The sequence below is a fragment of the Seriola aureovittata genome, chromosome 6 (assembly GCF_021018895.1).
Source record: "Seriola aureovittata isolate HTS-2021-v1 ecotype China chromosome 6, ASM2101889v1, whole genome shotgun sequence".
NCBI lineage: Eukaryota > Metazoa > Chordata > Actinopteri > Carangiformes > Carangidae > Seriola > Seriola aureovittata.
In genome coordinates, this window is record NC_079369.1 from 17,235,322 (window position 1) to 17,261,644 (window position 26,323).

A 26,323-nucleotide genomic window follows, 5' to 3' on the forward strand; every position below is an offset into this window, starting at 1 on the left:
AGATTCCTATCTGGTTCATTTATGGATAACCGAGAACTCAGTTTCAAGAAAATTTAAAATGTATGTTGATTGATTTTATTGCATTATATTTATTATTAACTATCATTATTATTACTAATGAGCTGCTGGACACCTGAATTTCCCCTTGCTAACTATAACATCTAATGATCAGAAGGTGTTAGTAGTTACTGAGGAGACTCTCATTATTCTTCCACAGTTAGTCCAAAGATTTCGACCCAGAAACTACTTTTTGAATGTCTGGGCTACTGAACACACAAAACACAGAGGAGCTGGCAACTAGCAACCCACTTTAATCCCTATGAAATAAGTTTTCTCAACTGATGATCATTTGGATACAGGAACACATCTGTGTTCCAACATTTCGGTTGTCGTGACAGAAGAAAAACAAGGAGAAGGACATTTACAAATTTGATTCACGATACACAAGGCCTGCGGTATGTACAAGGTGACAGTGTTGGGAAATTTAGTCCATCAGTAGTTTATCTCTGTAGCACCTTTGTAGCACAAATCGGCCATATCCCGGAAAAAAAACACGTAGTTGTCGTTATAAACTGAGTAATATGCCTGCAAAAATCTGTCAAAAATAAAGGTATTAATATTTTTTTTAGATCGGCCAAGTTTGTGAATTCATTTAAGAAAATGAACATAGAAAGGATACCGTCATAGAAAAAACAGACAACATTAACAATATACAATATTGATTAATACACAGAATTTAAACCAAAAATGGTACAAAATATTTCCAGATTTTAGGGTTCCTACATAATTTCCTATTTCCAGGAATCAGACATTTTCCATAATTTTATTCTTTAAACTGACTTCATAGTTTTGACCAGTTCATGTGCTACTAGGAGATAACGTGACAGTAAACAAAGATATCACTCAATATAGCAGATAAACTGTTAACAGGAGCAAATATGACAATAATAGCAACAGATATACATGTGCCAACTATGACTGAGGATAATTTTGAGGCAATTTTCCAGGCTGTTGTGTACTTTCTTAACTGCGCGAAGACTTGCATGTTAGAATTTATTTTCCACATGTAGGAACCCTGAGACAGTTTTGGGAGTGAAAAGTGGAGTCGCCAAATGACCATTTCAATGACGTCATTACATAAAAGATCTCTTCTGTTTACTACGGTGACACATCTACTAGTGTTTGCATTCAACATGTTTCTTCTATTACAAATAATTCTTTCAATATTTGACTAAGACATTTAAATACTGGGTTCCCCCTACAATACTTTTTTTTTTAAACCCCTTTTCCCCATTTACCTCTTGCAATCCGGCAATAAAACACCTTACTGAAAATATCCTGTAGATGGACATTGTGACACTTTCATTCCAAACAGTATTGAAGCCACAAGTGGCTGGATTGAAAAATAGATATTTTGTTGCTGGTTATTTGATTTGGAGAGAAAAGAAAAAAAAAAGTGTAGTCCACCAAGACCTCAATGCCGAGAGTTCATTATCGTAATTAGCTTCCTGTAGAAAGAAAAAGGGAGTGTGCTGTTACTGAATTAATGCAACGAGGTATGGAGTTGATACCACCCAGAGACGTATTCATATTAAGATGGAGGAGAAAAGCACAGCAGCTGACCAAAAACAAAACAAAAAAAAAACAAGACCTACCAAAAAATAAACAAAAACAAATAATAATAACAATAATAATAATAATTATAATTAATGTCAAAAATAAAAAAAGCCTTTTCCTCTTTAGCTGCTGCTTCAGAGCAGGCTAAAGCACCACTGCAAATACATTAACTCAAAAGTAGAAAAGTAGCATGCATTAAAAGAGTGCTCATGTGTCCGTGTCTTTTCCTGCTCCGGCCCTGAGCTCTCACGGCCAGTTAATACAGCACTCAGTACAATCCACCTCCATTAGCTTACTTCCTATTGGCTCAGTCTCCATTGACCAAGTAATAACATAGTGGAGTTGTGTTTTTTTTTTTTTTCTTTAATACAGGGGTCCGTGGCTATCGTCCTGAGGGAAATGTGAATGGAGGAGTGTCTCCATGTAGGAAACATAGCCACTGCTCGGCGTGTAGCTGTTGGACATGTGATGGGGTGGTGGGGGAGGGGACTGAGCAGACAGGAGGGGGTCAGAGTTCAATGTCGACTGAAAAGAGGTCGTCTGTGGAGTCAGCGTGGGGTCCGAGGCCAGGGATGACTCCGTTAGAGCGTCGGTGAGGCTGACGCTTGTGTCCATTGGGGTCTCAGCATCCATGCCGTTGGTTGGTGCGGCGGCGGCATCCTGTCGGGCCATGCTGGGCTGGGACAGAGGCTGTGAGGTCAGCGGTGTACTAATACTGTCATGATGTGCTGCTGGTGCTTCTACCGGGGCTGTAGTTAGGGGGCAGGCGGGCGGATTTGTTGTTTCCATGGGAGTCTCAGTGGGTGGGGCTGAACCCGAGGGCAGGCGGCGGCGTTTGGCTGCTTGGGCTTCATCTGCTGAGGGGACCTCCTCCTGAGGTACAGGTATGGCCTGAAAACAGACAGGTACATAATTAGGAAGTGATTTGTGTTCTCTCTATTTACTAGCGTGCACTGCCAATTTATATGTGTCTGAATTCTATACATGTGTCCACTATATATCACCCTCAAAAATTCTGATGGGCATACTTTACGCTACTTTTATATTATTTATTAGATAAAAAGATTAAATGTTAAAAAAAAACAAACAACTATATTTGATAATAACAATAACCATTAGTTGCAATTTGGTTTTCTTAGTCTTGTCTTTGAAACATCTTGCACTACTATGTGATAATAAATACATACTTTCATTTTGTCACAACAAATTGCTGGTGTGTGATCAGAGATTTGTTCCTAGTGGAGTTTGCCGATAAAACTCAGAACTAGTCAGTGGTTGTATTACTCTTTTGAAATGATGAACACTCACCTTAGCTTGGTTATACCAGTTACACAGTTTACAATATTTCCTGGTATGATTTTTCTCCATCAGCTGTTTTCCACTCTGGTTGCATAATGTGTATATTAATACACAATAATGTCAGACTGCATGAGTTCCTGAAAGACTAGAGCTCATGATCTGTCCTGTCCAATTGTCCAGTGAGGGTAGATTTACCTTTGATTAATCTATGAAATCTGTTATTAAGTGTCTTCAAAATTAACTGGGATTTTAAAAGTCAGCGCAGCCTGTATCTGTACAATTATTTATGGCAAACTTCTCTGGCATCAGAACCCTTTAGATGTTAAAGCTGCAATAAAGTTTCAGAAGTACATCAACACTCATTTACCAGATAAAATAGATATTTATTCAAACCAGCAGCCCACACATATAGGCCCACACACAGGCTGCAAAGTGCAAAGTTGTTTCCTTGAATAAAAGTTACTTATCTGCAACTACTTTTATCTAACAATACAAGACACTGTTGGGCTAACCCCTTCTTGCCATTTTCCGAAGCAGTATTTCAGTAAAATACTCACAAGTCGGGCTCGGACCCTCTTGGGCAGCTCCTGGTCCAGCTGATGGATCTCTGAGTGTTTTAGCATAAGCTGACTCTGATCCTGAAACTCAACCTGCACATGCATAATAAAACTCTGGATTAATCAACCAACATTTCCAACTCTCTCGTCCCCTGTGAGCAGAGTGAGCACAGTTGGCCACACATGATTGCCAAATACATTTGACTTGATAAATAATTAGTTGAGACTAAATCAGGAGAAGGCTACACCGTCAGAACAGCAAGAGGACACATGAGCTGGTGATGAAGAAAAGAGTATCAAGGCGGCTAGGTGAGTAAAAACACAAACACTGGATCTCAGCCATCACAAATGGTTAATCAACAACCATGTGTTCTGTCAAAATGTCCTTGACCATGGCACTGAACCCCAAAGCTGCTTACTGACTGGAAATGACCATCAGCTAAGTGTTTTTAAATATAAATGTAGATTTTGAAAAATCTTGAGCAAAAAATGACAAGGTCAGGGTTGTGTCCCTGAAACAGCTACAAGGTGGAGAATTGTTTTTTTTACTCATTGTAACAGTGTTCTTTGTCTCTAACGGGACTGAATTGTAACCTCCAGGCTACAAAGGGACATGAAAAAAAGCACAGAAAGATACAAAGCCGATTTATTTTCTAAAGGAAAATAAACCCTAACTTAGCAGCATCTGAGGAAACAAGATCGGGCCACAAAAACATGTCTGGAAATGTTTCCCCTGTATAATGAATAAAAACAAAAGCCTGGAAGACTGGTTCAATATTTCAAACATTATATTTCACGCATTTAATTGACGTTTTAATAAAGAGACTGAATGAGTCAGACATGGTTCAATGACTTATTCAGCAAGTCATTAAAATGTCTGTTCTGTGTGTACACGTGTGTATATTTGTGTGCATTCAGAATAACAGTTACAGATGTACTTACAAAACCAGTGTCACGGCAAAATCTAAGATTAACAATCTCATTTGACCTTGTCTGCTAATGCAATCCTGTACTCATGTACATAAATGACTATCAAGCTGGCCTCCTCTGACACCAGTCCCAGAATTGTCTTCTTCAATTCTGAATTTTCCACTTTGTAAGCACTCTTTATATTTACCCCATAAATTCCCCAGCATGCACCAGTGATCTCTGCACTTTACTTTTTAATGCCGCACTGTATCAAAATGCTCTGCCATAATCTACAGGGGCAGCCGAGCATTACACATGTTGATAAATACCAGAATTGGGACCCAAACCAGAGGGTGGCAAAGCCATGAGAAAGAGCACCCTGTTACTTAAAGTTCACAGGTTCAATCACTTCATGTCATGTGTAAATGATACTATTACTCACAGAGTACTTGCCTAGCTGTTTTTCCTGCACCACACCTTAGCGGCACTGTATTCAGACATGCATTTTGATTTGATGCAGGTTGATTTGACTTGGAAAGGTTGATACATTTACACATACTGCTGGCAGGAATTACACTGCTTACAGGCTTTTGAACAGTAGTTGCTTAGGAATGTGAACTGTTTTTTTGGTCCTCTTTCTTACATAAATTTACCTATCAACTGTGCAAGTCACAGAAACTAAAGTGTGATGTATTTTACAAGAGATGTATCCAGTCTGCTCAGAGAGATGTTATATTGTGTTTTTTCCCCTCACCTGGTAGAGCTTGTGGGTGTGCTGTTTGACAAAAGAAGCGTTGAGGATTTGACCCTCGGGCGTGCTGACCACGATCAACTCCCCTATTTCAGGAGGACCGCTACGTAGGCAGTCGTGACTCTGATGGAGGAAGGGAAGGAAGAGGATGTAGATAAGGTGGAAGAAATTGGTGAGAAACAGAGAATGTGGAGGAGATGGAAGAGAACTGATCATGTCATTTTACTAAACAAACTTTTAAAATGCTGATTAACTCAGGATTTAAAAATAACATTAAGTAATTGACCTGAGGCAGTTAGCAGACAGATTCAGTATATATATACTTTGACTAATGAAGGTTTTTTGGCAGGATTTTCATGAGGTCCCATCACTTTCCACTTGTGTTTTACTAAGCAGTGGAAAATTAAGTAAAATTTCCTTGATTGCATAAGTTTTGTTATTTTAAATTAGATTACATGATATAGTTCTTACATATTGTTTTTAGTTCAACCATTTTTCTCATAAGCAAACAGTGAAATTAAAGTTATGTTTGTATCTAACTTTAGAGCAGTGAGTCATTCTCAATGACTTTCATTTACTAAGATGCCTAAGCTACAAAGTAAACACCAGTTGCTAGGATATGTCTCTGGTTATAAAAGGCTCCATTTGTTGAAATTGTTTCTATAAATCATACAGAGGTAGGTGTGTAACTAAACTGTAAGAGAACTCACGAATATATTTTCTGGGTGCAGATTGTCACAGTATGAACCGTCGTCAAAGTTGACCTCGTAGAACGTCTGTGTTGCCATGCCGATGATGGTACAGTGGTAGTACCAGCCGTCAGCATTACGACCAATCACTCTCTGGCCCAGGTTCAGACACTGTGGGCCTTTGGGTGCTGTCCGCGGCTGGAAGGAGAGAAACCCAGACACAAGTTAAGACAGCTTTTTAAATTGCAAAATCAAACATGCCTAAATAAGAAGCATAAGATTGTTTTAAAAGACACAGGTGGTGATTTCTACTTTACAACGTAGTAGCGTTGCTACTTTCTCTCATTAACTTAAACCAGTGACTCTCCTACCCATTAGCACCTTTCACCAATCATTATGCTTCTGCTGCTTCAACAAAGATCTCAACCATTCCGACAACAATCGTTTCACAACACACACAAAAAACACAGTGTAAAGTTTTCTCCACTTCGATGAAACCCAAAAGCTATTTTCCCTTCCACCACGTTGTATCCACTTTAAAAACAATCTCTGCATGCGACGTCTGCTCATAAAACATGACAACAGCAAAAAAAAATGTAATACAACATTTTTGAAAGCAATTTCAGGTAAGAGCCTATAATTTTGCAAAATCTCCTCTATCAAATCTTAAATAAAATAATGAACTTTAGTGGGTTCAATCTGAAAAAAACACACTTCAATGGCTGACTTTTTCTCTTGAGTTGCACTTACCTTTGGAGGGACCCTTTTATGTCTGTGGCAGGTGACAGACACCACATAGGGCCAGTCGGCAGGCTTCATGACCACTCCAGCAATTTGGGCGCAGGTGACATGGAAGGAGGTGGCACAGTTCTCGTATGAGCACTGGATGCAGGCGCCGCGGTTCTGATTGGCATTCTTGCCATGGCAGAACACACACTTCTGCAACAAGAACAAAAAAACCAAAGACTTTTGGTTCGTGATTCAGGTTAGACACAAATCCCCCTTGACCTCATTATCTTATTTTTCCTTCTTGCATTCTCTTTCATGGATGTTCAAAGATTACAGGAATTTTATTACAGTCCTTAGTTTCAGGATCTTGCATTTGCAACTAAGGGTTACTTATTACACCAGGGAACCTGAAACTTCAGCTTTTTTACTATTATTTCATTCACTGCAAATTACTATGTGAAAAAATTCTCAGCTAAATGCTCAAATGTAATTCTGAAACAACACATAATAATAGGGACATAATAGGAACTAGGTAAACAACTGTTTTCATGACTACAGATGCTCCACATTTCTCAGAGTTCCTACTGAGGTTGTTGATACTGGAAATATTCAGAAGAGATGTTAGGAAAAAAGTGTTCACCAGACAGGTAAATACTTAATACACAGAAATTTTGATCACAAATGTGGAAATCTTAGTACTTGATGTCATAAAACCCCGCCCAGCTATTCCAAGCAGGTGAACACCTGCACTGTGATTTAGCTACAAAAAGACAATTCCACTGTTTTATTCAGGTCTTTCATACTTTCACATATCAGGAGTTGTCGAGTATCACATGAAACAAAGATGATGGAGGAATCAGCAGTGTAACCATTTTCTCTTCTCTCAGATCTTTGATTCTGTTTGGTTCTCAGGTTTCTAATCATTAAAAATAGATTGAATGTTTTCAGCTTTCATAACATGCTCGTGCAGTTATCAGTGTCAGTGGCGTGGTGAGACTCTCTCCCCAACTTCTTTACAGAGCAACTTGGTGTTTGTTAACAGCAGCCTGAACACTCGCTGAGACATTCAAAACATGTTCCTCATCTCTCTTTTTTCTTCCATCCTTTTTTGTGACTTGCATCACTCGTTCAACCTCTGCTCTTACACAATCGTACAAGGAATTTGCCATTCTGCCTCGGAGCACTTCTCTTTTCTTTTTCAAATCCCTTCATTCCATCCCCACATCCTGACTGTGAAATTACCACCAGCCAACCAAATCTTTGCCCTCGTCCGCGAACCAGGTCGATTTCCCGCTGAGCCACTTTGACACATACCACCTTGGACTTACAACCCCACAACCTTCATTTCATTCACTTCCAATCCTTCAACCCTCCATGTCTTCTGCTCTTCGTCTTTACACCTCCCCTCCCCCTCCCTCATTTGTCCCCAGATTCAGTGAAAACTGAGAGGAGAGAGAGAGAGAGAGAGAGAGAGAGAGAGAGAGAGAGAGAGAGAGAGAGAGAGAGAGAGAGAGAGAGAGAGAGAGAGAGAGAGAGAGAGAGAGATGAAAAGCCTGGATGCAACAAGGAAAGAGGGTAACAGCAGGAGAACAAGAGAGTCTGGTGTCTCAAATTGAGTTATATTCTCAATGCACAAAACCTTCAGGTGAGATCACCTTCCTTCAAATCCTTTGTGAAATCACCTGCCAAGAAATAAATCTGATTAGAGAAAAGTGCAATTATATACATTCCATTCATGACGCCATGCTTCAATTGAACAAACAGACTCAACCCATTATCCCACCAGCTTTGACAACCGTCTCATCTTATGTGCCTGATATCTTTCTGTGTACTTGGTTTATTGTGATTATCTATCATCAAACACCCAATCCCTCCCTTTTTCTTTCATCCTTCCCTCTCCAGCCTCCCTCTTCTGACAAATCACACGGCGACCGGCTGTAGCGCAGAACATGGGCGATCAATAAAAAATAAAAATTCTTTATTAAAGTGCCAATACTTCATTTTTTGGTGCAGGAAAAACGTACAACAGCTCTCAACGGAGCTGTACTGTGTGATATTTCACTGTATGCTATGGCTTATACTTTCCACCAGCTGGAATAGTTTTCCACTGCTCAAATCACAGACAGGCGATGACACGAGACCAGAGCATCATGGAAGAAATTCAGTAGCACCAAGGAACATTATTTGTATGTCCATTTGTTTGTTGATACCTCATCCAACCTTGCTGTTTTTATATGTACATTTAATCTCTTTCTCTTTGAAAGAAATCAACCAGAATCCACCTTATTTCACATTTTGGAGGCCTTTTTTAGTTGAATATGACAATGTCTGACTTTGGCCTCTGTTTGCCTAAAAAACATTGCATGCTAGTGACCACTACATCTACCCTTTCAAGTACACTGCTAACTCCAAAATTACAATAGTGGACGTGGAATAGAAGGTGGAAAACTCAACAATTATAACTTGGATTTGTGCCGTGCTACTTTGCCAGAGAAATTCCGAGATCCCAAAGACAAAAGTAGCTTGTGTGAAATCTCTCCGTCCCTGAAAAGCATACCTTCAAAGATGGGAAGAAAAACCACATATTGCTGAACACTGTGCAATATAAACGGGTTCCACGGGTGCGTGTTCACATTTGATCAGCCCAGTCATCCAAATCATTAGACCGCAGAGTTTCTTCTCATGGCCTTTTAAGAAGAGATGGAGGAAACCTGCTTTGACAGCACTCGGATGCAAATGTCACCCAGCTTGTCTTGGATAGATTATTCGGAGAGAAAGGGAGATTTGTGATAATGCACCAGCAAGCACTGCTGTTGCCTGTGAAGCGGGATAGCAGAAACTGGGAGGGAGAGATGGCAAGAGGAAAGGAAGGGAGGGGACGAGTTGTGTTCAAAGACGCGGCAGCAATGGGGAAATTACCTCCTGCCCACGGGATCGATGCAGTTCATTTGGCGCAGTGAGAAATGACAGCTGATTATTCAGCCATTCCCCTTAGCACATCTGTTTTACCCTGTGTCCTCCACAGCTCGCAAAAACATGATCTATCCATCCACCAGGGAAGGAGAGTGGGTAACGGAGAGTGACAGATACAGAGGCAGTGAGTGGGACAGACAGGAATTCGCTTAAAGGTAGACAAAGACTGTAGAAGTGAGAAAAGGAAATTAAGGATGAGATGAGACGACGTCATAAAAGTGAAGAAAGTAAGACAAAAGAAATGAATGGCTGCAATAAGCAATGAGTACAAAGAAGTTTTTCAAATCTTCCTCAAAGAGAGAGAGGGAGATTGCCATTTGTAGGATAAAGGTGAGGATTTTAACTGTAAAGCTGTTTATACTTCACACTGCACCGTGGCAGTGATGAATAACTCTTTTCTTTACATCTGCCCCAACTTACCAGATTCTTGCGTGTTTCTGGAACAGCACTGACGTCCACTGGCTCCCTTTCAATGGCGTTGACGAAGCGAGCTTCAGCCACAGCGATGGCACAGATGACGTGGACCCACCTGTAGACACAGAGAGAAGGAGGGTTTGTGAAAATCAACAGAGGTAAAACTAATAGACATACAAGGCAGATCACTTCTGACTGTTTAAGACAATGACTGTCAGCATAATTTTCTGTGCATACATTACAAAGTCATTTCCACTGATAACAATACATGATGATTTTCATTTCAAAATTGTATCTATCCATGACGGGAAATAAATAAACAAATGCTTAAAAGAAAAACAGCAATCTCCTTAGATTTAATTTGTTAGATTTGTGGACGACTTTTTTTTTAATCCAGTCCTGCAAAATCAAAATAAGTTTTACTAATACTGTAGCTAAATGTGTGTCAGATCAGCTAGTCGTACTATTATTAGTGCTAATAATAAAAACCCTGGGGTTTTGTTATTAGTGAATTTGCAGATAATTTTGCACATGAAATAACCCCAAGCATGTGCCACTAACCGGTTATCTGTGGTAGTCTTCAAAGCTCCTCCCCGCAAATTGCAGAGACAACACTCCTGAAAAACAGAAAGCAAATGAGGATTAAGTTTCGGCAGTGAGGGAAATGGAGAACAAAGTGACACAGATCCATCAATTTTTTTTTTTTTTTTTTTCATGAAGAAAGGGAGGCTGTGTAAGTGCATAAAGGCTCAACATCCTGTCAATTATGAGAAACCTGTTCTTTTTTTGGTGTAAGTTAGTGCTGCCACTCACCACTGTCCAGGCTCCTGCTTCACATCTGGAGCACATCCAGGAATCGCTGACAGAGTCTGGTTTTACACCATAACAACCTATAAGAGAGGAGAGATTAATGACTTAACATATCTTTCATTCATTCATCCATCCATTTTGAATTTCATGTTTCTAAAACACCATGTTCATGTAACACCTAGGCAGGTCTGAATGATTTTTAGTTGGATGTCCACTCCAATACAATGAGGAGTACAGGGATGGGGTGCAGGGCTGGTGTTTTTGACAGGAGTTCTTTCTGCTTCATGTCGTCTTATCAATAGCAGCGCTGCTTCCCCACAGCTGAGCCCAGCTCATCCCTGGATGACTAATGAACTGGCCTTTTTGAAGGTGCACTTCAGCTTTAGGGATAATAAGAACCCTGGAGGGTTGGTGTGTGCATTGTGTGTTACTGACTGTGCATGTGTGCACAAGCCCATGCTGTAATTCATGTGGTTGTATGTGCAACCTTACACAAAACAACCACACATGCAGACATTTGGAAAAGTAGATACTTTCTTATTATAAAACTAGATATTACATTCCCCATTATTTGAACAGATATTGTTTATCTGTGTCATGATTTGAAAACAAAAAAAACAAAACCAACTTATTTTTTGTAGAGATAACTGATGTTGACATTTGGCGATGAGAAGTAGAGCGAGTACAGAGAGAGCTCCCTGTGCTAACTCTCTCAGACACAATGTTAACAAGCTGCCTGTCCTTTCACACTTTCCTTTGACAGAAGCCATATGCTCTTAAAAAGTTGATTTGCTTTTTGAAATGTTTAAGCGTGGAAAGCAGAGTAAATAAGAGCTGGGGAAGTTTATGTTGCGCTGCCTTCAGAGAGGTCTTGTGTTGCATGAGCAGCCTCTTAGCTAGTTTAACACGAGTCAAGGAGAGTTAAACTATGGAGCCTCACTGAGTGTGGCAACAGGGGAATTAAGCTGACAGTTTGTTGCACTGTTGTGGTGGGGCCTCATCTTCGGTGCTTCTTATTTTTCCAGCACTATTCTCAGGGGTCCAGGGATGAAAAAAAAGTTGTGAATAGAGAAGAGCAGTGGAATACCCAGTAGAGCCTGTCTGTAAAGCTTGTCAGCCCATGTATGGTCTTGCAGCTGGCTGAGACCACAATTCTGAGTGTTATAAATCAGCAGCTAATGTACCACGGCTGAACAGAATCAAATTTAACTTTCCTGCTACTTCTCTCTCTCTCTTTTTTTTTTTTGTAAAATTTGAAATCCACAAAATATTGTTAACAAAAAAGAGCTTGTATGCTCTATTTCACAGCCATTAGGTCAGGGTTTTTCCTGCATAGAAAATTGCGAGGCAACCGCCTCCGTCAAATTTCCAAGCACAACCAGCTTCTTGAAAAGTTTCCCTAAATTAACATTACATCCCATTGTGTATGTTTTTTTTGCAGAAATGTCTCAAATCACAGATTATTTTAAAAAGGGGAGGGGGAGAATTGCGAGGAAAGGTGAAACAGTGCAGAGTGCATACATCATTAGTTCTTCTAATATGGGAGAAAATGTTAATTCATTTCACTGATGAGATACGGTTAATTTGTCAGGACTGAAAGTAGGCCTAGTTCTCAGCCAAGTGGAAGGTGCCGGTGGAGGGGAAGATCAGAGCGCGAGAGAGGAGTCAAGGCGAGAGTACCAAGTCTTTAGGAGCGCATTAATGAGTGTATTAAAGCCGATGTTTACATTATTTTAACATGACTTTTTATTCATCTTATCAGATGTTCTCAAAAGCATAGAGTAAGTGGCTTTGACCCGCAGTGGCTGGAGAGATAATGAAAATATCTTCCCCATTGTGCGGCTTTGTACCACCCCCGCCTAATTTTCGGCATAGGGTTTTTATCAGATTTGTTACATAAAAACAATAAATGGGGACAAATGTACTAAGACAACATTCCAAAATCCTTAAAAACCAAAATGATCTATGCCTCAGAGGCTACACTCACATCCTGGTGCTGCTTCAGCTAGAAAGCTTTACGCAACTTCAGGATTGTTGATTTTTCATTAACAGGTTACAAATAATGTGTTCTGCTCAGATTCACTTATACAGCTCATCTAAAAAAAATCATGTCAACTTATTACTCCATTGCTGTATTAAAAGATTTTATACTTACTGGCATGAACCTGCATTTTGCAAGATGAACAGCGGATCAGAAGACTGGTTCCATCCTCTCCAATGTGATAGTTGGTGGGTGGAGGCTCTGTGTTTCCTGCTCCGACACTGAAGCACATCTCTGGGACCAACGGACGAGTCATACTGCCATGATGGGGAGGGGAGGTGCGCGGGGTGTCGTTCGCAACGGAGATGTCTTTCTGTGGCTGGAAAGGCCAGAAGAAAGATGATTGTGATTATATGTTAGCCTTTTATAAGGTTGGGATGAATGGAAATAACATCACCAATACCACCAGTAACCTTCTTAACTGTTACTATCACTACCATTACTACTTCAACACATATTTCTGCTGCAGTGAGTGGCTGTACCTTAGTGTAGGGGCAGAAGAGTGAACAGATAGCACAGTGTGGTTGGAGCGCTGCCACTGCAATGTTGAAGGCTTTCTCTGCCAGGAAGTTGGGTGAGTGATTCTGCCACAGGTGCTCCTGTTTCTTCATGTTGCTGTCAAGTGGCATAGGGGAAGACAGCTCTGCGGGTAAGAAATAAAATACATCAGAGTTCTGCAGCAAAAGGAGACCATCATCTGCGGTAAGTGACACATACTGAAGACAAGTCAGAAGATTCATTATCACTAATCATTTGTTGTCTTTTTTTTTGTCGGAAATGCATATGAAGCATTTTTGGAAAGACCCTTGCCAAGAGACAAAAATAGCAGATTGTGTTCCAGACAACAACAACAACAACAACAACAACAACAACAACAACACTCCTGAATTATTGGCTGATGAACACAAATAGCAGAGACATCAACAACTCTCTGCTGTGGGCCAGGAATCAATTTAGCAGTGAAGCCCCTTAAGCTACTGATCCAGACAGTTTGTTAGACCTGGAAAGAAGGCAGGACAATCTTTTTTACAAGATTCCCATTTAGCTCTCTCTTTGCTCCCACCACCGGGCCTCTCTTTCTCCTTGTCCCCCATCCACTCTTCTGAAGGACAGGCCCTGAGCCGGGTCCCCTGCTGCCGACTTAAAGTGACTTTGAAAGCAGGTAATTGGAAGTCATGATCCCCGGATCAATAAGTGTCAGTCAGAAAATGGGGAAAAATAAATAAATAATAAGTCAAGAGGGAGGAGAGGAAAAAGAAGCCTTGCAGTCTTGATTTCATTATCCCCACAGGGAGCTTTAGTCCTGCTTGTTTTTGTTTCTCCAGATCAATAATCAAAAACAAAAATGTTGTCTTCTTTATTCTTCAAGTACCGTGATGGAGAAGACAATGAGTGAGATGAATAACGAGGAGGGCACGGGGGAAAAAAAGGAGGATCTAAGATGGATGGAGAACTGTGAGGGTTCAACTGATAGAGCTCTTGCACATCATGTTTTGATATTTGATACATTTTTGTGAATCTGTAACAGTTTCATTTCAATAATTATTTTATAACTCACTCTTTTGACTTTTATTTCTATTCATGTCAAAGAAGAATTGAACAGAATTTACACCACATGACAGCTTGTTTCTCAACTGTAGCTCAGATTTATCAAATTTATGTATGTGGGTTAGCAACTCATTAAAGAAGGGGTGACTTCCCCTGAGTTTAAAGTATATATATCTATATTAAAATATACTGAAGATTGAATAAATATGCAACGATGGACACAGAACCACATACCTTTGTCACTGGTCGGTTCTTGCTTGACAATGGACAGAGGGGAGCGCATGGGTGGCTTGCTGAGGGGGTGACGGCGACTCTTTTTCACCTCTGTTGGCATCTTCATCTTGGAGTAGCATGCCTGATAAAACATAAGTTTGTTTCATTATGTGAGTGTGTTTTTAACCTTGTAATGGGAAGCAGAAAATATAAATATATAATATTGTTTTCAACATGTTCAAGTCTTGACTTCAATTTTGTAAATTTGCTGTGGGCAAATATGTTAAAGTCATAAAACAACTGGAAAAATGTATCATTAGTGCAGCTGTAAGTTTTCAAACATTATCTACATAAGGCTAATTTGTTATGCAATCACATTAATAAAAGTATCCTACATTCTGATTCTTGGATTTTATTTGTGTATTATACTGTGTAATATTGTGGTGATTTTTTTCTTGAATTAAACAGCATTACCTGCAACTGTTGCAGAAAGCTGTTAAGATGAAGATGTCCAGCTCTATTTTCAGCAAGCTCCATCATTTGTGCAATAAAATACCAGAAACTGTGCAACTTTGCCTTTTACAAATCAAAAAGGAAAAATCTATTAACTTTCAGTCATGAACAATCTCACCAGGGTGGCACTCACATCTAGCTTGTTGTCCGCTGGGATGTCACTCTGACTTGAGGTTAGAGGTTTCCCAACCTCTGGATGACTGACCATGGCGTTCTTTGAATTCCTGATGCCAGATGTAGCAAACTGCTCAAATGCTTCCTCAAATCCAGTGATGGAGTTGTGGGTATTTGACATCTTCTTTGGCTTTTTCTGCTTCTTTTTCTCACTGTCGTCTGTCAAGCTCTGTGGTTTGGCCTCAGGTTCTTGTGCTATGTGAAAAAAAACATGATCATGGTCTGCACTGATTTCACAAGTGAGACTGTTAGTAGACTTTGATAGGAAAGCACCTGGGAGTAAATATTTACTGATATGTATGAAAAAAGAAAGTTTTGGCTCGGTCATGTCGACCTGGACAGTTTTGTTCCTGTATCTCTGCCAACGAGTTGTGTGGAGTGTATAAATGAGAAATGATTTCTGTATTAGTTTTGTGTCACTTGCACATGTACTGAGTATTCTCCTTGAACATTAAAAAGAGTAAGTAAAGGAGCATTTAATCAATTTCACTCTGCTTAAATTATTCTGTATTCATGAGATATAGAGAAGAATTTCCCTCACAGCTGGCAAAGAGAAGAGGAGGAAAAAAACTTCAGAGGAAGGTGAAAAGGTAATAGACTGGATGATTTACAGTGATTATGGGAATGGGGACTTTGCTGAGGGGGTGAGAAATAAAGAGCTTTGGATTTGGAACGTTCCATTTCAAATTTTTTTTTTTTAATCAAAGCAGTTACTCTGGTTTCATGCTGCAAATACACAAAGTTCTTTGCATTCATCTAGTGCTATGCTGTATTACACTTTGGCTTACACTCTGAATCTCTTGTTTTGTGTGTTTACATAAACAAACTACAATCTAACTGCCAATATCATCCTCACCCTCTACGGCCGGAGTCCCAGCTGCTTTAGCAGCAGCCTCAGCGGCCTCCTGCTCCTCACGCTCCATGGCCTCCAGGGTCATCATGGCCTCTCTGGCGAGACGCTCCTCCCTCTCCTGCCTCCGCTGGGCCTCACGCTCCTCCACCTGACGTTGGTACTCAGCAGCATTTAGTTCAATGCCTTCCTCTGCCAGCACCTTCACCTCCTCCAGCTTTAGACGACGGAACTGCTTCATCTTCTGCATGGCCCTGGGATAGTGCAGAGAGACAGGTGAGTAAAGAGATTCACATAATGTCCTTTTGAGAACACACACACAAACACTCGTGGGAGAGAAATCTTCACCAGGGCCACATGAGTGCAGAGCCTCAACCACACAATTTGAGGTTCCAATAAAACTCTTGTCTATTGAGTTCAATGCTTATCTGATTCATGGTTTTGCCTCAGAAACTCGTGCATGTTATATATGGCAATTTTAGAATTGGCACACATCTAAAATAGGGCGTAAATACTATGATCATGTATAGAGAAACTACATCATTCAGTGTATGTAGCTTGACCTCTCACCTTCGGAGGAGGTTTTCTCGGAAGGTGACACGATGCTGCCTCCAGCGTTCTAGTTCGGGGCTGCTGAGCTCGGTGGCCTTAAGATGGTCTAACACCATGGAGTCTTTGCCCTGCTTCCATAGCTCATAGCGATCAGGCTGCAAGCAGCGCACAAAAACATCCATGGAGATCTTCACCATGTCCTTACGACAGGTACACTGGGGGGGGGACAGCAGAGACAGAGGAGATGACTGTATGTTAGAGTGGGGAATAGCTCCAGGTAGGGCAGGAATAAACAGTTGTCCACAGCAAACAAACAAACAAACAAAAAGCATATTAATTCCTGGTCAAACGGCACCTGTGAACCACTGTCGTATCACATTCAGGTTTTTCAGAGCGTAATCCTCCACAGTGGTAGAATACTGATGTTTGTCTACATATAGAGGGGGTGCTACACAATTTTAGCTACACGTCACAAATGTTTGACTCACAACTCAGCAGTGAGTGATTAGAAAAGAGGAGGCAACCTTCTGTGACAAACTGATGAAGAAAGACAAAAAACACCACAGTGGGAGGAAAGAAACAGAAATCACATTTTGCAGAGATGTTTCTTTAACTTAGATTTATATAAAGAATTTCCAATGTTTCATAATCAATATATCATTGCATCCATTTTTTAAGAGGTGTGTTATGCACTCAGCCAAGAACATGTCTCTATTCTACCTAAAAGCCTTTTGGATGAGAGTTGTAATGTCTTCAAGAAGTCCAGTTGCCTTTGTTTAGCTCGTACCACGATGACTGAGAATCTTCACAGACATGCAATGAAAGTTAAAACTGTGAATGTTCTCAGATTCTGCTTTTGGAATGTCATATTGAGAGAGAGACATTATCTAGGCTACATTAATGCAGCCAGTGTGTAGGATTTACAACTTTACTTACTAATGACAGTTGGCCTTGAATGGTATAGTACATAATTCTGCATCACTGAAAAAGCACTGAAAAGAGCAGTGTGTACGAGCAGTTAAATAGAGTCAGGTTCGTTAGCTAACCTGAGCTGACACGATAACTGTAACCATAGGGACAGTTAGTACACACCTGAGGTGACAACTGTTGTAGATTTTAGGTATTTTTGCCACAATTTACCCTCGAAACAACAGCATGTGCTTAGTTTAGAGTTTAGAGTGCAGCATTTGGGTTACTTTAACAACAAAAACCCAACTGGACTTGCCAACAAGCAGTTGCCCCATGGGGGCTGTTGTATATGTAGCATCAAGCAAAGTTACTCTGTGGTAGAGAATAAAATAAGGCAGGTAATAAGACCTGGTAATGCGGTACTGTGCAGATTTCCTATGTAGTGTAAATGAGACTGACAGCTGCATCTGGTAACCACTCAAGACTTCAAAATGCCTCCACAAACCTTCATAATGACATTGCCGGTGAATGAATCATTCTGCTGACTGTAGTGACAGAGCTGTTAAATGAAACCACAGTGCTGTATATAAGCAAAGGGAAAATGGCAGGTACAGCAAAAAGAAGTTTGGGAATGATGGAAGCAAAAGGAAGGAGATGAAACAAACAAAGAGAGAGAGAGAGAGAGAGAGAGAGAGAGAGAGAGAGAGAGAGAGAGAGAGAGAGAGAGAGAGAGAGAGAGAGAGAGAGAGAGAGAGAGAGAGAGAGAGAGAGAGAAAGAAAGAAAATATTTTCTTTTGTGCCTTGCTTGCTGTATTACATTCTGGCCCTATTATTTCCCGAGTTGTGCGGAGAGCCTTATGTTCAATTACTGGAAACACTGCAGCTCTCCCTCCCCAGCAAAACAATATCCTGCCTACATCTCATCTAGACACCACTTGACAGACGGAAACATTAAAATATGGTGTCGGGTGGAGGGTGTTGGAGCGGGAAGTGGGAGGGCAGATGGGAGCAAGTGAGCATGGGCACAACTGATTGTTACCATTGTGAAACTTTTAGTGGAAACAGTGCCGTGTCAGGAAACTACAAACGCAAAAGAACACCAGATAAATATAACCCTTACACCATCTTGCAAAATTTGCCGTTTTCATTTGTAAATGGGAATAAAGGCTCATTTTATTTTTTATGTAACTATTAAGAGGTTATGGAGATTGTTGCCATCCTCAGGGGCCAGGACGAGTTACACTTTATTATCATATAAAAACTTAATTAAAGGAGGGAAACACATTTGGAGATGCACAAGATCTGGGAAAACAAAAACTCACCCTGAGGCAGGCAGTCAATGAGCCCTGAAGTATACTTGGGCTCCTAATGAAGCTAAATTGTTGCAGCAACAGAAAACCAAGAGCCTGGGGACTTTCTATGGACTCAGTGGACTGGATGCGCCAAGTACTAATGACAAAACAGGGCTTGAGTCTGACCTGTCTGACCTGACTCACAGTAGCTGTGAGCTTTTGATTATACAGAATTCTTTATGCTTGCTTTGATCACACTTTTGCTGAGGACATAAATAACCAGGAAGAAGATCCAAACAATAAGGAATGATTGGAGAGGTAATTAAAAACTGTTAAGAAGTTTAATGCAGAATACACCAAACAGCAGGGCCGTATATCATCCAGCTGTTTATGCTATTGAACATACTGTGAAAAGAGACAAAAACTTATCTGAAGCCATCTTTGCATGTGTGTCTCTTCCATAAATGTTTCTAAGGTTTTTCACTGAGATGCATCCTGCAGAAAAATGCTGACCAAGTTTAAATAATGACTAAATTGCTCTCATTTTTCTTAGCCTCCCACTTGTTTCTTTCCCTTCTCTATCTCCTCATATACAACCCAATCAACAACAGCTGCTTAATGTGCTGAAAAGAAAAGGGGAAGATTAAAAAAAAAAAAAAAATCAGTAAGCAATGTAGAAATGGTAATTAGTAAGTTGTGTATGGCTTTCACAACTGCAGACCCAACTATGTGCATAACAAACAGTATATACAGTTCAGTGTTGCTGCATCTGTCGAGTTTATTTTTATGTTGCACCAAGTTTTCTGCTGTAAATGTCAGTGATATTTCAACTGTGATGAAACAGTATCCACTAATCTCACTGTGCTGCCAGAAGTCTCTGGTCTCCTCTCCTCACGACTAAAGACTGTCCTTCATTACAATATGGCTGCCCTCTACTGGCAGTGGATGGTGACAGGCTGGACTGGGTATTACAGAGCCTGTCTTGATTTGATGTGTCCATCCTTTAGATAAGCTCAACAGTCAACTACATAAAATGTAAATTAACTAGAAACAGAAAAAAAGTTGCAATTCCCCCACCTGGAATAGCATCTTCCAGGGTGGTCCATTTCCCAGTAGAGAAAATAAGAGGCTATATCACCAATATCAAGACAACGTGATAGGAGTCTAATCTTTCAATAACATTAAGACACAGTGATATCTCTGTGCTTGTTATGTTATTGTGCTACTTTAATAAGCAAGTGGGTTCATTAGGGCTTGATATCAGTAAAATTTTAATTTAGAAATTGCAAGTTTAAATTGCTTCAAGTCATATCTGTAATGCACTGGGGTTAAAGGTGGCAAATTCTGCCTTTGGGCTATTTCACATCTTACAAACACCTAGAGCATAGTTGTGATTATGGGTGTCATTATGGGTGAAATCACAGGTTTCTAATGTGATAATGAAAGTCTAGGTAAAACATCTTTGTTGAGTGTGTGTGACATACTTACTGTGAAACTCTAATGACACCAACTGCCCTTGTAAAGGTTTGTGTGGCAGATAATCTTCTTTTAATGGTCTTGGTCAATTATTTTTCCAATTTTATTATGTTTCCTATTGAGGATGTGAGTTTTTTTTCTGTGGGCAGTTTGTTCTGGGCTCTAAGCAGTGTTTGATGTAAGACCAATCATCGTCCCTTACCCGTTTAATAATGCAGTAAGTCTACTACTAAGAGAGCGCATTTTGTTTATTGGTTATCGTTGACATAGGTTGCACATAAAGCCTAATAAAAATTCAGCATGTCCAATCACAGCATGTCTGGGCTCGCCAAAACAAGACAAGTCTGCAAACAAATATAAAAAAGATGGAGTGAGTCATCTGCAATTCACTTTCAAGATGAAAAAGTGATGTGATTTAGTCTGGGAACTGGGAGGATGATTTCTGCTCCTCTCTCAGACAGAAAAAAAAACCGCCCTGGAAACCTCAGGGAACAGTGTGACTGAGCACCAAATGAACAGAGAAAGGCTCTCATTGAGAATACTATAGATCCATAACACAGAAACTGTTAACATTGAACAACATTAATGGCTCGGCAGACATAACTACTTTCAGAAATAATCTGCAAGATCCTTTCTACCATCTTCAGTGCTTCAGTTGGCTCACTGCTGAGCTGTTTTCTACCAAACTTATTTTCCTCTTCATTCCAAACAAACTAGTTTAACCACTTACCAGAGAGACGGGCTTAACATGACACCTCGGTACATGCACACACACAGCATGAAAGAAGTACTGACACTAGGGCTGCTTTGACTGCAGGTGTTAACTTAGTAAGTCAGAAAGATGGGTCGGCAGTTGAGGAGCTTGTATTTAAGAAGACTGAGATATGAAGTACGTCCAAGCTCACTTGCTCTTTCTCTTTCTCAGCCCCCAAACAGTGACAAATTTGATACAGAGCCCCACTGTTCACTGTCCCGTTTGCTGCTGACAGACTAGAGCTCAGTAGGGGAAGGATGGGAGAGGGAGGAGAACGAGTTAGCAGATGAGTCAAGGATAAGAGAGAGATAAGAGAAAGGGACAGTTAAGAGAGAGTGAGAGAGAGTGAGAGACTTCCTTGTTGACAAGCAAGAAGATTTAGGGGAGGTATATAAAACTACTGCCTGTGTATCTATCTATCTATCTATCTATCTATCTATCTATCTATAATAAACCAAATGATATCTATCTCTAAAATCTAGGAATTAATTTTTCCCCTCATCAATCTAGATTCAAGAATTCAAAAATAAATTCAATTCAAGAGAATTTTTGAATACTCACTGTACTGTATTTAAAAACCTGACTTTCAAGTCATTTCAGTCATCATTTTTGATAGTTTGTACAAATACACTGTTTAGATGTGTTTTTAGTCACTATTCACTCTTGAGAACTAGAACCATGGCAAAAACGCCATCGAATCTAATCTAGTAATGAAGTTGCTGAACAAGCCAAAAGCCAGACAATTTAGATAATTTTTGTTTTGTTTTTCAGTATAGTTTTTAGCATGATAATCCTGTCAAGAGAGAAGCTTCTGTTACTAACAAAAAACAACAAATGTTGCATTAACATCAGTTTTAGAACAAACTTATTAATGAAGAAAGTTCACTTCCAACAGGTCATATGCCATTTTTGCCAGCCATACTCAAAGGGTCGTTGAGCCTCTCTTCTTACTCAGAGGGATTCACAGTGAGGTTCAGCATTTTGCTAGAGAACAGACAGAATGAGTGCTGCTGGGACTAAATTTAAGCAGCACTGGTTACGAGACAATTTCTGTAACCGCTATGCTACCACACCAACCTAAGAGAATGAAAATGTCTGTGTAGGAGACAAAGAGAAAGAGAAAGAGAAAGACGGACGGACAGAAAGAGCCTGTCTCACTGGCTGAGCTGTTCTCTTTCACATTCCTCTGATTCTCTACATGTGGTGCCGCGCTGTCAATTTGTCGACTCGGATTAGCAGTACAGAGTGGACAACTCTTCTTTATCAGACTGAGACAAGTGTAGTGGAGACGCTCCTTTGAGCACTGGGTTGGGCAGTTTGGGGGGGGGCTGCTAGAGCCTGGACTACTGGTTCTTAAATTACAACTGGCCACATGGGTAACGTAGGAAGGCCGAGAATGAGAAACAGGGAGATGTACTTCTGCAAACTGGCACCTCATAAATCTGACATGCAGCCAAGTAAAGAAAAAGCTGGGAAATGGGGTGCGCACATGCACACACACACACACACACACACACACACACACACACACACGTGAACACTCAAGGAAAGACAGGAGGAACTGAACAGGAAAATGAAGTGGAATGTATTGAAAAGAGACAAGGGGGGAGGTTCTTCCAGGGGACATTGTGGTTGTGCTGCCGTCCACAACCAACCCATGCCCTGTCAATTTCATGCTCAGCAGCCTACAGGCAAAGAGGCAGTTTGCGTCAATGGAAGGATGCAAGGGTATGGTTAGTGTCGGTAACAGATGGTGTGCAGCAGTGAACGAGACATTGCTTTTATATTTTGATATGATCTATTACTTCATCCCTTCAGACAAGCAAGTTGCCGCTGAATCACTCATCAGGTCAAACCTCCTCGTGTGGCGTGTCTACATTTCCCTGCAGAGTGTTTGTGTGATGATGATGATTTTCATTTTAGGTGCAGGTTTCCATATGTCTACTTTCACTCCAAATCTTATTCCTTTTTTCACTGACGCTGCTGATGCAATTAGTTTTCTGACAACTGCCTAAATCTAGAGAAAATGTTTATAATTTATAAAATTTTTTCCCCCAGCCAGTCAACCTGCCAATACCACATCCAAACTGGTATTTAGCTGTAGCATCCATATTGACTCAGGTAGACCTACATTCCCTTAGAAGTGACTTCTGCTCACCTGCTTTACCTTTCCAATCCTTCCAAAAAAGACACAAAAATGTACTATTTCCCATAATTTGAGACTTTCCAGACACAAATGTATGACTTTCAGTTAAATTTCCAGATTTTACAAATTTAACAAAGTGGACAGAATTTTATCTCTCAGTGACATCTTGTCATTGCTACAGAACAGGATATACCATCAGTCTGTCTTATCTTACCTGGGTGGCCATCTTGCCATAGTCTACCCAGCGCAGAGTGGCAAAGTTTGTGGACTCTGCACAGTTGAAGCCATGGTTGAAGCCAGCATGGTAGCCATAAGGAAAGGTGATCATAAACTCCCCTTCATTCTGAGTTATCTGTTGAGAAATAACAAAAAAATGATAAAACATAAATTTCCATCTGTGTTATGTGAACCTAATTCCAACTGAATCCCAATCAAATTCATCTGGAGATGAAGAAAATCCCTGGTCACATTCATGGGTCTACTGCTGTATCCAATAAAGACAACTATGCATCTCATTAATCCACTGGCTAAATAAAAACTAATTAGGTCTCTCATTAAGGCCACTATTAATGTTTGTTTTAATTGGTTTGGGAGACAACACTTAAACACTTACATTTGTTGCGACGCTCTTATTGGAAATTTTATTTAATTTTATGAAGATGTTTCTGCTATATACATTTTGCAGTTGGGGGCCACTGCTGCTATGTAATTAAGTTGCAATAACAAGACTCTGCAGAGGGCTTTCGATTTGAAACAATGGATACAGGAGGTGAGGTCACATGAAACCAAGCCGAGGTGAGAGGGACAGGGACAGGAGGAGAAAAAGAAAGAGAAGAGAGAGAAAGGTATATTTATCTAAATATGGTTAAGTTAGATTGATTTTTATTGCCTATTGATATTCACACAGGCCGCTGGTGTACAACGCCCATGCACCAACCAGGCGCCCGCACCGGCCATCGGGCACACCCGGACAAATTCCGGTAGACCGTCAAAAATCCATTACGGTTTTACCAGCCCCGGCTGTCTCTCTTAAAACTTAAATTGTACTTAAAATTGACACCCGACAGTGAATAACCTGAATAACCTTTCTATTTAGACTTTTCACCTTAGCTCGTACATTCCTGTTTTATATATGCGAGTGCTGAAATTATCAGCTCTCTGTGTGCATGCTGCCCGCTTTGCTTTTTTCTTATTTATAATGTAATGTTTTTGATTTAACCAATTATGACTTGCAGCTTTGAATCCTAATTTTCTGATCATTAAAAAATTATCTAATCTAAATCTAAAATATATTCTACTACTACTCATGAATCTCACGTACACAACAGTTGTCATTAGGTTATAAGGATAAAAACAAGGAGTTCAACTCCTCAGTAACAACTTTTGTCTAAACTTTTCTGACTTGCGAGCAAAATTAATTCAGCCTAACACGACTGCTGCTCCAAGTGTTGAGCGTCTTCCCATGAGCTCAGTGTTATTCTGAGAATTTTTAAAAATGTGAGGACAAGTTAAGCACATTCTTTTTTAATGTGTTGCCCCAAAACTTAATCCCTCTATGTCTGGCTGTGGATCTCAACTTCTTTGTGAAGCCTGGATCGAGGCAATCAAGAGACACATCAAGCCAGACAAGGTGACAGGCATGAGGGGAGAGACAGGGGTAGAGGCTGAGAGCGGGATATAAACTTCCTCAACTAAAGGCAGCGGTTCAGATAACAAACGTCCCTTTTTGCTCTTGCAAGGACGCAAGAAGACGGTTTTATTTTTACACATGAATCGAGAAAGGTACTGTAGGTGTGTAACAAGTAACATGTTCGCTGTGTTAATGACGTCCTGAAGGGGGAGTGAAAAGATAAATGGGGTGGGGGGAAACCCTCTGCTGACAGAGGAGAACTCTGTATGCCTGCTCTGTGCCAGTTTTTTTTTTCCTTCAACCTTCCATTCATTTTTTCTATGTGAGGATTTATATTGCCTACTGAATAGAACATAAACAGCGAGGCGGAAAAAAGCCAATTAATTTCCTATGATAGACAGAGAAGATCATTACTCATACTGTATCAATACTACAGCCTGTAGCAGTTGTGGTGTTTACGTCAAAGCTGAGCCACTAACCGTCATTCATCATTCAAAACAAGCCCATCTCTTCTGCGATTTATGCAAGACCCACTTGAGAAGGTATGACACGGAAGAGCAGGTATGGAATACACATCTTCAATTTCTTTTTAAAATCAGTTCCATTGTCAATCAGTCTGTGAAATCACAATTTACCATGTCCTTGATCACATAGGGAGTTGGGGGAGTACTAAAATCAATTAAGGTACACTTGTAATTACTGAAAAAGATATAGTTATAGTTATTTTACATGTAACTATAGTTAAAGTAATGAGAATTATCATGGCCTGTGCACTGTGCACAATGATTCTATCTTGAAAAACATGCAAGTTAATATTGTTAGCTGCTTGAAATGGTAGATACAATATTAGAGTCCTGTGACAAGGGATGATGAAAAACTAGCTTTCCTCACTGGAGTGTTCAGCTACACATTTGAGTCAGCATATGAGAGTGTGGAGAACAGTGAATGATGAGTGACACTGTGTCAACCCATTTATGACTCCACCTTTGTGCGAGCATCATGGCTGTCATCTAATACTAGGTCAAGTAAAAACATAGAACCTTCTAACCATAACACAGACAACACAGACCAAAATTTAAATTACTTTAGTCATTGTGACTAATAAAATGTCCTTTTATGTCATGCAACATGGACTAGTTGCCACTCACCCTGTCAAATGGAATGCTGTATTTCTTTAGGATGGATGGAGATATCAGCGTCATCTTGTGACGAAGGAAGGCGTCACAGCCTTGGGAACTGCCAGGGAAGAAGCCTGCGGAGGGTCACAGTGAGCACATGGTATTCAGAGCATTTTACTGATAATCGAGATACACATTCTACGAGAGAAACTCAAGTTATCTCATAAAACCATGAATACCTTCACCAATACCAGAGGCATTGGCAAGGCATGGTAGCACATCTACAAATACGGGTTGTGTATGAATGAATAACTTAATCACTAGCAAACATTGTTTATCAAACAGCTTGCTTCAAACCA

At 40.2% G+C, this 26,323-nt stretch overlaps 1 protein-coding gene across 1 annotated transcript in view; it reads right to left on the minus strand.

Annotated features, from left to right (window-relative positions):
- Positions 1-291: 291 nt before the first annotated feature.
- kdm4b (lysine (K)-specific demethylase 4B) overlaps positions 292-26,323 on the minus strand; it is a 43,837-nt gene continuing 17,805 nt past the window's right edge. Inside the window, exons 7-22 of the mRNA XM_056378724.1 lie at positions 25,995-26,098; positions 23,431-23,568; positions 16,658-16,854; positions 16,094-16,341; positions 15,197-15,432; positions 14,572-14,692; positions 13,272-13,432; positions 12,904-13,108; positions 10,752-10,828; positions 10,500-10,555; positions 9,945-10,053; positions 6,573-6,761; positions 5,844-6,020; positions 5,137-5,256; positions 3,474-3,566; positions 292-2,508 (exon numbers count right to left, since the gene is read on the minus strand). Of these exons, the coding sequence (XP_056234699.1) occupies positions 1,981-2,508; positions 3,474-3,566; positions 5,137-5,256; positions 5,844-6,020; positions 6,573-6,761; positions 9,945-10,053; positions 10,500-10,555; positions 10,752-10,828; positions 12,904-13,108; positions 13,272-13,432; positions 14,572-14,692; positions 15,197-15,432; positions 16,094-16,341; positions 16,658-16,854; positions 23,431-23,568; positions 25,995-26,098 (2,759 nt within the window). The 3' untranslated portion in view covers positions 292-1,980. The remainder of the gene's footprint in view (positions 2,509-3,473; positions 3,567-5,136; positions 5,257-5,843; positions 6,021-6,572; positions 6,762-9,944; positions 10,054-10,499; positions 10,556-10,751; positions 10,829-12,903; positions 13,109-13,271; positions 13,433-14,571; positions 14,693-15,196; positions 15,433-16,093; positions 16,342-16,657; positions 16,855-23,430; positions 23,569-25,994; positions 26,099-26,323) is intronic.